Source organism: Abrus precatorius, unplaced genomic scaffold (genome assembly GCF_003935025.1).
Source record: "Abrus precatorius isolate BTA unplaced genomic scaffold, Abrus_2018 Scaffold9, whole genome shotgun sequence".
Lineage (NCBI taxonomy): Eukaryota > Viridiplantae > Streptophyta > Magnoliopsida > Fabales > Fabaceae > Abrus > Abrus precatorius.
Window position 1 is genome coordinate 27,795,459 of NW_020874439.1, and position 13,798 is coordinate 27,809,256.

The 13,798-nt window shown below is 27.6% G+C and overlaps 1 protein-coding gene across 1 annotated transcript; it reads left to right on the forward strand.

The window, feature by feature from the left end:
- Nucleotides 1-4,103: 4,103 nt before the first annotated feature.
- Nucleotides 4,104-7,541, forward strand: LOC113849780. The gene is made up of 2 exons (XM_027479941.1): nt 4,104-4,244; nt 6,289-7,541. Exon 2 carries the CDS (start codon nt 6,301-6,303, stop codon nt 6,805-6,807), a length of 507 nt encoding a protein of 168 aa, XP_027335742.1. The 5' UTR covers nt 4,104-4,244; nt 6,289-6,300; the 3' UTR covers nt 6,808-7,541.
- The last annotated feature ends 6,257 nt before the right edge of the window (nt 7,542-13,798 follow it).

A 13,798-nucleotide genomic window follows, 5' to 3' on the forward strand; every position in this document is an offset into this window, starting at 1 on the left:
CACCCCAAAAATTAAAAGAAACAACTAAAATTATCTCCAAATATTATTTAAAAAACAATCCAGGTTTAAATATGAAGACCCTTACTATCATTATACCCTACCAAAGTACTGAATAAAAATGCATAGTTTATATATATTATCTTCGTGTAATATTTAGTTTTAGTTTATTCTTACTCCTCAAGAAAGTATTAACTTAATATTTATATTTTATAATAATTCTACCAATCTCAAAGTATAGAATATTAACAAACAATAATAAAAATATAATCTTAACCAATAATATTTGAACAGCTTATCTTGATTGCCACTAACAAAGTGGCTTGAACATATTCGGGGCAGGATAACGAAATTTTTCATATTTGATATTGTGGTTATGATGATGTAATGTATGTGGCAAGAAACAAATGCCCTTATTAGCTTAGCTTTCTTGACAAATTAAACTGAAATGATATTTCAATGGAGATGCATTTGGGAAAAGTTTGGTCGAATTATATTTATTCATCTGATCATTATTTTGGCGAATGACATAAACTAAAAAAGGTACAATTAAAGGCAGAGTATATGCTCTGGAACACAAGTTGCAATTTAAGGAACTTCCCGAATCATTATGTACCCCTGGACCAGATATGTCCCCATTAGCATAAGATTAGTGGTGCTCATGATAACACCCCCAAAAGAAAACAATACGATTAGCCAACTCATGGCATAGGCAAAAGCGCACAAGGATTGTGTTTTTGGTTCCAATTGGTTAACAGCGACGAATGTTGCAATGTTTTTGGAAAATTGAACGGCTCTTCTCTTCTGCTCCACGGTTTTGCAATCCCAGTTTGAGTCCTCTCTTGAGATACAAACATTGTTACTTGTCATTTAGCTCAAGAACGACTATTAGCTGTTTCATGTAACAGATAATATAGGTTTATGTAACCATAGATTTTCTTGCGGTACAAGTTGACATATATTGCAAAAATTACCACTAATTTAAATAAATTTATTAAAAAATAAGTTATTAAATAAAACCAAATTTATTACTTGATATGTCAAAGCATTCTTCAATTTTTTTTCTTTTATAAATAACCTGTATTTTTTACTAGAAATAATCACATTCAAGCTGAATAAGATTACTTTTAATAACTTATGTGCTTAATATTTTTTTATTTGCTTATTAGATAAAATAAATTAAAGATATTATCTACTAGAAGCAACCATGTCTCAACTAGGTAGAAATAATGCAAAAATAGAAACTTAATTATAAAAAAAATCAAATTTAAAATTATGAATTCTAATAAACATAAATTTAAAGTTGAAGTTATATCTAAGAACAATAAAGTAAATGAAAATTCAGATTACATTAATCCTAAACTAATCATGTGCAAGTTTACCCTCTGCACCAGAATTGAATCAGATGATTGAAACAAAGAAAATGTATAAAAAACAGAAACAGAGGCATGGGGAACACTATGCAAATATAGTCGCCCTGTACTTTTTATTATTATTATTAACTTATATTGGCTTTTGAAAAGCATTGATTATGAGGTTTCTTCTTTTTTTTTTTTTTTTTCTTTCAAGAAAAGGACCTACTATTAAATTAGGTCTGAGAAAAAAGAAGTCCTGTGAAACCCTCCTACCAAGAAAGAAAGGAAATAAAAAAAAGTTGAATACATTACAAAAAAATTAATGTCTTTTATACAAAGTGAAATATAACATTGAGTTAACGAGGTACATTGGTAATATACTGGTTGATATTTTTTTAACATGTTTTTAAAACTTATTGAAAATTATAAAAATATAAGAAAAATATTAAATAAAAATAATTTTATAATCTTTTATATATTTTAACTAATAATTTAAATACATTAAAAAATAAATTAAAAATTATGTTGTTAATATTCCTCTTGTACAATTCTTGTTGGGCGAAAGCATACGATTTAGTGATATTTTGGGTGATCTTGCTTTATGTTTGATTGCCGTTAGACTTAACCAATTTTATACTAGATAGACGTTGAATAAAAAGTGCCCATCATTTTTCGATGTGCACATAACATCTACAATGATGTAATAGGTCTGCAAATTTAAGAATTTAATCATTACACACCCTCCTCACGCTGCATTACTGTTCCACTTTAAATTCTTTAATTAACTGCAGTGCTGATGGGGGAAAATGTTTCTAGTGATTTCGGAAAGTGAGAGGGCTGAAACAAACAATGAGAAGAAAACATTAATCTTAGAAATATGAATTCAATAATCAATTAAAGTTTTCCTGGCGTGATAATTAAAAAAATAAAAATAATCTAGTATACAATACACAAAAATAAGTAACCAAACAATTGAGTAAATCAAAACAAGTCTATATGTAAATATATCCTTAAGATTATTCAGAGAGATAATTTTATTTAACCAAAATAGCTAACACGAAAACACTATTATTATTATTAAATCTTAAAAAAAACTTAGAGCCAAATTTTAAGGAAAAAGTGAAAAAGACATTTGCTTTAGTTTAAGCGTGGAATAAGGCCTACCTCCGAATAATCAGATAATTTTAATTATGATTTATTTTAACATTATTCACTATATTCAATAAAATTAAAAATGAATCAAGTCGAATCATTTAACTCGACCAAACAAGAATTGGTTTGATTAGAATCTGGTTCAAATTTTACATATATCAAAGTTTTAGATTTACAGACTATTTGATTTAATAGGTCAACTTGAATTATGTGAATCTAAAGTTAAGATTCATAAACCAATTTATGAATTACTTGGTTGAATTCATTCCAACTCATTTATTTTGCAAATTAATTTCATTGAATTCATTAATTATACATATAAGTACGATGATATTGGGTTATGCAACTCTTTTACGTGAGAGTATTATTATCAATAGCTATTTTAGTTATTTCATTTTTAAAATTCATATAAATTATTAATAAAAATAATAATTTTTATTTTTTAAATGAATCATTTTCATTGAAATCAAATACATGAAAGTGAAAAAATAATATTTTATAAAAAATTATTCTTCTAGACATTATTATACATTTTAATTTATTCAACAATTAGATCGTTGAATTTACAATATTATTAGTCCAAGTTTTATCGCAAATTGAGCTAGTCATTAGCTCTTATCTTCTAAGGAGTTACGAGCTAGTTTATATTTCTCCCCAATTCTTTCTATGAAAATATTTTTATTTATTTGAGCCAAATATTGGATTCCATCTAAATGAATCAATATCCTCTCATTCGAAAAAAAAAAAAAAAACATTGACATGATGCAGTGTTAAAATTTGGCCTTTAATTACTAAAAAATATATTTTAAAAAATGAGTAAAATAATTATTTGAATGATGGAGATTTTTTTCAATAATTATATCACTGTATAGGATCCATTTCCCATCTAAAATGAGAACATACAAGGAGGCAATCTTCAACACCACAACCCACCGATTGTTTGAACCTTTTTTATACTTTTACACTTTTGTTTTATTTTATTTTTTTTGACAAAAGTTATCCATTATAATTTGAAGAAAGAAAACCCTCTTTCATTATACTTATGCCGCGTCGCCACCACAACCCACCTATCGCACACAAGTTGCAGCACTACAATTGAATCATTGTATCTTATATACATGCATACATATACTTTCTAGTGTGAACCAAAAATGACAAATTGAGATAATAGAATGTGTAATCAAATTGATTAGTGTGTAGACATTAACTTATGTTGTAATTTCAGCAATTTGATTTCCCGAACACACTCTTACCACCAGAAATTTCCTCTCGCCCATCTTTGAAATTAGTAGGTCGTTGCAAAAACCAAAAGAACACATTGAATTATTGAGTTGGAAGAAAATATAGCCCCGCAAATTAAATTCTTCGCAGAAAGGCTTGAATAAGTATTATTTCAAGGTGAGCACAGTGATTTGCTCTCTTTGTATCCATAGGAAACCCGTTGATGGAATCACTCTAAGATAGTTCCTATTTGTATAGGGATGCTGATTATAGCTCTTTGGACTTGGGGATCGTGTTTTTCGGGCTCGGGCCCCAGGGTATTTTGGGCCTTAGTTCTAAAGTTAATATTAACCCAAAAACTCTTCGCGCACGTGCTTGCCAAACGTGTGCGTGAGAGGGATTGCTTTGGCTACCGCCGGGTCAGGGGTTTGATGCAACCTGCCTGATGCCACACAATTCGGTGATTCCGCCTTAGTGTCGTACCATAACTCGTGACATTGAAAACTATCGTGCTATTCGGTACGTTTTTCTCTTTCCTTGTTCAGATGCGATCAAACCTGAGCTTTTCTAGATGTTTATTTTGATTGGGCTTTTTTCCGAACTTATTTCTTGGTCTAGTTGTGGCAGGTGATTGCTTTTGTTTGACCATATGAGTTGGATTATGATATTAAGAGTCCTTTTGCTAGGATTTGCCTCATTTATCGTGTGATTGTGCTTTAAATGTTCTAATTCCAAATCAACCTATAGTCAAGTTGTTTTCTAGGTTATATATGTTGATGGCATCGTGTGTTTAATGGCACTTGGCTTTTGGGGAAAAAACGATCATGTGAATGGCTTTTAGTCTGGAATGTCATCCTTCTGTGTCATAGACTTTGAATACTCAGATGAAATGCTTTAGTATACTATATGTGATGCAACATTTGTTTACTGGATTTTTATTTATTTACTGTTATTGCTTTGCTTTTGGAGAACCTCTCTTTGACAATGAACTTGTGTTAGCTTTTCGTAACACTATCTGCCTGTATTGGTTTGCTGTAAATTTCTGAACTTTGAATGCTTAATTATGTGTTGTGAATAAAGGGCTTTAGCATGTTAAGAATTTGTTCTGGCAATCTATACAAGTATTATAGTTGGAAGAGGGCTCCCACCCCCCTTCCAAATTTAATTTCGTATCTCTGTCTATGGCATCCTGTATCAGTTTTAGGTTAGTGATGTTTCTAGCTTCAATTTTAATGCATTGACACTTCAACTTTAGACACATACCAAGATGTTCAATTTTTTTAATTCTCATTAATTGTCTAATCTGCAATACACTTGGATCATTGGTCTATCTCTGTGGGGTTTTCACTCTCATACACGATTTGAAATGTATTTTATTGTGTTTTTTCGTGCATTTTGTAGTTTCATACATTTACAGTGATTTTATGTCTTCTTTATGTTAGAGCTTTTTTATTCTTTTTCTCTTATTCACGATATGCTGCATTGTTATTTGTTAAGTAGTGTTAATTTGGTCATGAGTTCAATTATTATATTTTAATTGCTAGGTACAACTGGCCAAGTTTCTGAGTAGCATGTGACTGTGTATTTGGTAGTCACTTCAAATAGGAAAAACTGATTATTTTCCTAAATGAAGCTGAAACAAACATGCCACAAGTTTGTTGACATGTTAGCAAGATTTGTTAGTGTCCAGGTCTTTAGGGAAACTCACAACTTGTGAAACTAATGGAGGAATTAGTTACTAATTAAGACAATGTATAGATAGTTTGTATCTTTGATGTAAAGTAAATAGTCTGGATAGGTTTCTACCTAAGAAATAGAAGTTTGAAAGAAGAAAAAATCAAACTTGGTCAATTGCTGGTTGTTCTGCTCAAGCAAAGGATCTGTCATACAAAGGCTGAGATTTAGCTGCTTTTATAGTACGAGCGAACACTTTTTGAATTATATGTCCTCCATCCTATATCTCTTAGGAATTCCAAATTACAATTATTATTACAACTTTTTAGAAACAATTTACCGGAAAGCAGATTGCAAGGAAACTAGTCCCAAAATGCAATTCTTGGCTCTTACTACTAACCTTGGCCCATTAAGGCGAATGGAATGGAAACTTTACTTGCATCATAAAACATTCAGTGACATAATAGTTTTATGCATTTTGTTAACTTCAGTTCTTAGGACTGAGAATAAGCAGTTAATAATAATAAAATTTTTTTGAAAGAAAAATATTTATTGTATTTTTATAACTTCAATACAATAAATGTATACTTTTTTCATAAAAATTTTCTATTTGTAGATGCTTAAACTCAGTCCTAAGGGCTGAGGTTAATAAAACCCTAGTTTTATTCCATATCACTTTATTTTATTCCAACCTTCCATTCCATCCACCTTTAGATATTCAAACATAGCCTAACAGTGCGTGGATCTTACAAATAAGATACTTAATGCTACCTATAAATAGAAGCCACAAAAATTAAATAAAATAATTTTAATTATTTTTTTCCCTCTGTTCCTGCATCATTTTTTTAACATTATCACTTTAATGATATCTTTCTGGCACCTTGTGTAGGAGTTATCAACAATGGGTGAGTTTACAATTCAGATTAGCGATGACCTTGTTAATCAGCTTGTTGATGATGCGGTACCAAAAAAAAAATCTAGAAGGATTAGACGTAAGGCGGCAAGAGAGACTGAAAAGCCCCAATCTAATGTAACTGACAAGCCAGAGAGTGCAGCTACTCCAGGGTGGCCAGTGCAGCCCCCTTTATTTCTACCAGGAACGTTGCCTGTACAACCTACCCATTCAGAGTTAGAAGGCATTCGGTCTATGCTGCAGGAAAGCGAGAAGGTTTTGGAAAGATTGCAGAAGCAAGAGGAGAACATGTTGCAGGAAGTAACCCAAAAGGCAAAGGATCTCCACGATAAAGAGTATAAGCTTCCAAACCCGAAGCCTGAACCTTGCATGGGTGAGAGGCTTGCTACCTTAGCGTGTTACAAGGAACATATCAAGGACCCTTTGAAGTGTGCTAGTCTTGTTACCAGTTTTGCTGATTGCTTGCGTAGGTTTGGCCGTTTAGGTGACAAGTAAGTTATACGGAGAAATGCAAATAAACTAATGAACTACATACTGACAAATACTTATTGTGTTACTGCCAATTTTGTTCAATCTTTTGTTCCCAACTTTAAACTATGTTTTTAAGCTCAGAATAAGTGGCATATTATTCGTTTGGAATTTGAACATTTTCAGTTATGTATGTGCCCTACATACTATCAAGGGTAGTATTTATAAGTTAGTCAGTTGAGTATACTTCTGGTTCTAAAAAATAGATATTACAAGTTATATTAAATTTGGATATTTTTATGTTGGGACAGCTTTAATGTCCCAAAATACTCTATCAATAGAACGAGTGCAGTATAGTCAGTCATTCATGCAAAGGAAAGGTATGAACAAGAATCACAACTAAATAAGAAGACCTAAGCCATCGACAGAAGTTGGTTGTCCAGAAACGTGCTTCCAAACGACAGACAAAGCAAGCATTACGCACGTGTTATAGAGAAGAACAGATTATTAATCACACAAGATTGCTGGCCACAACGTGATTGGCTTTAATGGCAAAATGCCCAATGTGAAGGCTAAGTTTTAGGTCAATTGCATGAAGAGAGACCCCAAAGCTCAGCACATATATCTCAGGTGAAGGTAGGGATGACAATGGGTAGAGTATGAGTAGAGTACTATAGTACTTATTCCTATACTTGCATTTTAAAAAAATACCCGTATCCGGTCCTATACTCGCGTGGGTATGAATATTAATCTCCTTATTTGTACCTTCTGGGTACCTGCATACCTATCTTGTATCCATTACTCGCGCTTGTTTGAGAGAAAAACATTTATAAAAAAAATATACGTTTATATAACTTCACATAAGTAGTATAATAATACAAAAAATTAATATATAGTTGCCGAACAAGGTATAAATAAAGATAAAAAATAAATATTCAAAGATCATAAATGTTAAATGTATTTTAATATAATAATTTTTTAAACTAAAATTCTTAGAAACAATAAGCGAAACTAAACACACAAGTTATTTGTCAGTGATAACCTAATCTTGTGTGAGATTTGATCGATTGGTAATGTCAGAATGACAAAATATATTTGTATGGTTATCCCTTCGTGTGAGATTATATGGTAACCTCTTGTGACGACATTGACAACTAATTCTAATGAATAACGTTTCATAGTTGTTAGGTTTTAATGAGACATACATTGAGAATGAGAATAGAGTTACAGTAGAGAAGTTCAATACTAACAACAGAAAATGAATGCATAAAATATTTTTTTAACTTTTGAATTTGAAATTGTAAGAAAACTAATAGATTTAATTAAAATAATATAATATAATTAATATATATATATATATTAATACTAGTATTTTTAACTCATATATTATACGAAAGTATTTTATCAAAAATACAAATTTTTGAAAAATTATTTTAATGAATTAAATATTTATAATGTATATAAATTTTAAAAGAAAGAATTTGAATAAAAGATAAATAGTTACAATAAAATTTTATAATAAAGAAATATATATATGTATATTAAAAAAATTATACTTTTTTATCTGAAAAAAATTAACAATAATTTTTTATATTTATATCTTTTTAAAAACTTCTTTAAACATGAATAAATAGTAAGAATAATATTATTTAGATTCAATATATTATAGTTATTTTTGTAATGCATATGTTGCATAGAAAAATATTATTTTAAATTAAAATATAAAAAATAAAATTTAAATATTATTAATAAATAATAAGTTTACGATAATAGTAGGTGATTGTAAAATTTATAAAATATTTACAATATATTTATTATTTATCATTCACTTTATGAATTAAACATCAATATGATTTTATTAACAAAAATATTTGTGTAAAAAATATTTTATGTGTGTCATATATAAATAATATTTTAAAAAAAGTCAATCTCATATTAACTATGTAATGATTAAATTGTATTAGTCTAATTAAATGATATAAAATAGTAAATAAATTTTTCTATTAAAAATATAAACTAAAATAATTTTTTTGATTTACTTTATTATTAAATATATTTTTATATTAATCTTATATAACTTCACATAAGTAATATAATAATACAAAAATTTAATGCATAATTGTAAAATAAATTTCAAGCATATATATATATATATATATATATATATATATATATATATATATGCGGGTATGAGGCGGGGTGGGTACTTAGATATTTATATCCGCACATATTTCCATTAAAATTTGTGAATTTTTATCTACACTTATACCCGTACCTGTATAGCAGATAAATACTCTATCCTTTGTGGATAAATTTTGCGAGTGTTAATCGAATACTTTAGTCATTGCAATCCCTAGGTGAAGGCTAAGATTTAGGATAAAATGCCGGATGTTGAGGTTCCCTGCGCAAATATCATCCTTATCTCTATACCAATTACCCAGGCTCGTGACGATTAGTTGTGCACATTAAAGGCCAAACAAAAGTTGATAATATGAAACCTATTCATATGGAAAAAGATTTGTGGTTCCATCTTCCATTTGTCAAAACTTGCAAATTCCTACAATGTCACCATCAGTCATCAGAATCATTCTAGTCGAATCTTCCCGCTAGCTTCTCTGTCAAGACGAAGCGTAGCACAAGACAAGCCAATCATCTAAGCTAAGAATGAAGAAGTCAACTCTACTTTCTTGAGGAAGTAGAAAGTCGGAGACCCTCCTAAATCTATCATAGCTACGTAATTTATGAAGTATAGCTTGAGGTTCTCTCTCCCTCAAATGGGACTCAAGTCAAAGTTACAGAGAAGACGAATTTTTCTCTTGGCATTCCTTAGTGATTAATTGATTAATTAGTAACATCTTGGTTTGAAGTAACTTTGATCATAGCTTAACTGGCGTGATAATTTTATACACTGTCAATTATAACTATGCAGTCTTCTTTTTTTTTCCGTCATGTAATTATACACAATTTTAATCGTGGATTTAAAGGTTTAAAATTTGGTAAGCATATTTAGGGATTTAAATCCTCTTTAGTTTAGGTGAAACTGCAGCTTATAATCTAAATTTGCTTAAACAAATTTGACAAAATATGATTTATGCTTAAATCAACAAAATTTGTTTAAGTAAATTTGGTAAAAAAAAAATTGTTTGAGCCAAAAAATTTATTTAAGTTTAAATTACGAAAAATATTAAAACTTCATCTTCTTCCATTATAAACTATAAAAAATTTGATAAATATTTATTTCTCATCAATAGCTATCTAGTTATTAAAAACTTTTATATATATCTTTCTACTAAATATTTCAAAGCTATTGTCTAATGTATTATTTGTGTTAAGTATAAGCAAGATAAAACAATTTAAAATTAAGTTAAATTATTAAAAATGATGATAAAAATTATAAGAATGATGACTTTGAGAATTGGTTAAGAAATAGTTACAGTATTACGTGTTTTAAAATCTTTAAGTTTTTATGGTCAATCTTTAAATTTTTGTGGTATGACCATAATACATAATCTTACATTTTACACAAAAAAATTTTAAATTTTCTGTAGTTTAGAGAAGAAAAGATAAAATTTAAAATTTTTTACAATTTTGTCTTAAAGCAAATTTTTTTTATTCAAACAAAAATTATTATTTTTATTAATTTACTTCAACAAGTTTTTTAACTTAAATAAAAATTATTTTTTTGTCAAATTAAGTAAGTTTTTTTACTTAAACAAATTTATATTGTAAATTGCAATTCTCACTTTAACTGCAAAATATACGAATCCATCTCAATTATGGACTGAGTGAGTTCTCGTCTTTTTCCCTCCCTTCTCTTGAAGAATACCAACTTTTCCATGGCTATTGCCTCCCAATCCCTTCATCATCAATTCACCACCGCACTTGCCACCAGATATTACCATTCCACCCCCACTTGTCCCCGCATTTTGGATCCCACCAAACAATCCACTCTCATCATTAACATTGTTCTTTTTAACTCCAACAAAAAATTTGATATTTTCCATCTGCCTCCATGGCCCCCAACAATCTACAATCATTTGTCACTAGCTTTTACTACGCAAGACATAAGATATTTTGTTTCCATCAACATTGATTGTTAAGGAATTGCCATTTTACATAGTACCGACAACACTAGATACTTTGTTGCCGCCCCTGGAGTTGCTAAAGGAACGGCCATCTTTTACCATGCCAACTAGAGCTGTAAATATAGCCCCAACCCTCATCCATACTACATTCCACGTAATTTACTTACTTTAACCCTAAGTTTCAAAATATAAGTGGTTAAGAATTAAGATTATAAGTGAGGTAGTAAACTATTTTTAAAGAACAATTAATAAATATTATATTATTTTGTTAATAAAAGACACATGTTTCTTTATTATTTTTATTAAATAATTTTATTTAAAATTAGTAAAAAAATATTTTTTAAATATAAAATTATATTTTAAAAAATAAAAATTACATTAAATTAAGATAAGTCAAAATTTAAATTTATAAATATTCATTAATTTTTACTAAGTTTACAAATTACTTTTCTTTATTCATGAATTTTACAATATCGAATATTATGTGTTTAAAATTTTTATAATAATAGTATTGTATTTATTTTTTTTAATATGTTAAATTTTACTTAAATAAATAACTTTGAATATTTTGATAATAGATGCTTAATAAATTTAGTTAATATTATTTTTTGTTATCAGTTTTATGTGTTTATTGTGATTTTAAAAATATTTATAGAGCATATGATATTTTTAATATAATTTTATAAAAACAAAATAAAAATAATAATATAAAAAATATTAAAATTTAAAATTTTTTATAGATAATACTCAAATAAAATTATAAGATAATATGTTAAGAAATTATTTATAAATTTATATAGATGAAAAATATTTCTATAGTTTAATAATTATCAATAATAATTTTATAAAAAAAAAATAAAATTTAGAGAATAATTAATAAATATTATATTTTTTTTAATAAAAGATACATGTATTTGTTTATTTTATTAAATTATTTTATTTAAAATTAATTAAAAAATATATTTTAAATATAAAAATAAATTTAAAAAATTTTATTAATTTAAATCAAATCAAGTTATTTCACTTTAAAAATAAATTCTATTTAATTAAGATAAGTAAAAAAATTTAAATTTATAAATATTCATTAACTTTTGTTAAGTCTACAAATTATATTTTTGTATCAATAAAATTTTACAATATTAAGCATCACATATTTATGATTTTTAATGATAATGGTGTTGTATTTAGTTAATTTAAACATATTAAATTTTATTTACATAAATTATTTTGAGAATTTTGATAGTAAATTTAGTTAACGTTACTTTTTATTATATTTTTTATTATCAGTTTATGTATCTGTTGTGATTTTAAAAATATTTATTGAACATGTGATATTTTTAAAATAATTTTATAAAAATAAATTGATAAAAAATAATATAAAAATTTTATAAATAATTCTTAAATAAAATTATAAAATAATATGTTAATAAATTATTTATAAAATTATATGAATAAAAAATATTACTATAATTTAATAATTAATAATGATACAAACAAAACTTAGATAAACATGTAATTTAATTTAATAATAAATTATTATATTTTATTTAATATTATTTAATAATAATAGTTTATTCTAAATATTTAATATTATACAAATTAAATTGTTGTTCATCTATTTTTAAATAATTTTATTTTTTGTAAATTTATAGTAAAACATATGCTATATAAAATAAAATTTTAATTAATTATAATATTTTTTTTAAAAGTAGTTAACTCATAAATTAGTTTTAATTTACTTAATCTTATGAACTTTTTACAATGTGAATTTTTTGGTCCATGAACTTCATAGTCCTAACTCATATAGATTAAAATTAAATTAGTTAAGACTAATTCATTTAATACTTAATTTCAAACATACTAATTTTGTTTTTTGCGTCATTAGAAATATCATATGAACCATCTTCTTTTATCATGTTGATGATTTCAGAAGAACTAGTGAGACTAAAAATATTTATTCTACATCGCAAAGAATAGTCTGTGATTCATCACAACTTCATTTGTTGCCTTTCGTTAATCAATCGACAATCGCTTCCTTTTGTAATTAACACAATGAAGATGAAACATTAGGTGTAAGTTACTGTAGATACTTTTACCCATATTTGTCAAATTTTCATTTTACTTATGGTGTTAAAAGAAATTTTGACAATAAAGACTTATTTAAAAAAAAGTCTTTCAAATTATGAGCGTTGAATAAATTAGTCATTAAAATTTTAAAATAAACTAATTAATTTCAACAAATATGGACACTTCAGTCCAACAAAATTCAATAAACAGTTTTTTTTTTATGACAGTATTAACTTTCATGGACATAACGACTTTGTTTCCTCCCCTCTCCACCCAAGACATTCCCAATCGACTCCACCACTGTAACCACGAACGTCCACTTCACCTCTTGAAATCACGCTCTGCCTTCTCATTGTCTCGCATCATCTTCCGCCATATTGGTGTTGTCAATGTAAAAAACACATCTCTATCTCCATTGAAACTTTCACCAATTTCCATCTCTATCTCACACTCTCACTTCCTTTCCTCCTCCTTTGACCCCTACTTTGGCTTTCAATTCCTCTAGGTCCTTCACCTAATCGCTCGATCAATGTGTGACAACAATGCCTCTTCTATTCTTGCCAACTACTCTTTGGAGAACAACTTCCTCAGGATTGAGTTTCACAACAACGACAAAAAACACGCAAGGCTTTGCAAAAGAGTAGGAAGATTGATCCAACAAAAAGATCCACACGAAGACAATGAAGATTTGAATTGAAAAAGTTAATGCAAACTACTTCAACTTTCAATTAGGGATTTGGTGACAAGAACGAGGTTGTAGAGGTTTAGGATATGGTGGGGGGTCTAAGGCAAGTGTTGGTGTAAAAGGTGGTGTTAGGGGTGAAGGAAGAAGTGGTGGAGGAGAAGGAATATGTGGAGGTTTACAA

Bases quoted from the DNA above. Each gene is read 5' to 3' on its own strand.
- LOC113849780 (XM_027479941.1), top strand. From the start codon at position 6,301: ATGGGTGAGTTTACAATTCAGATTAGCGATGACCTTGTTAATCAGCTT.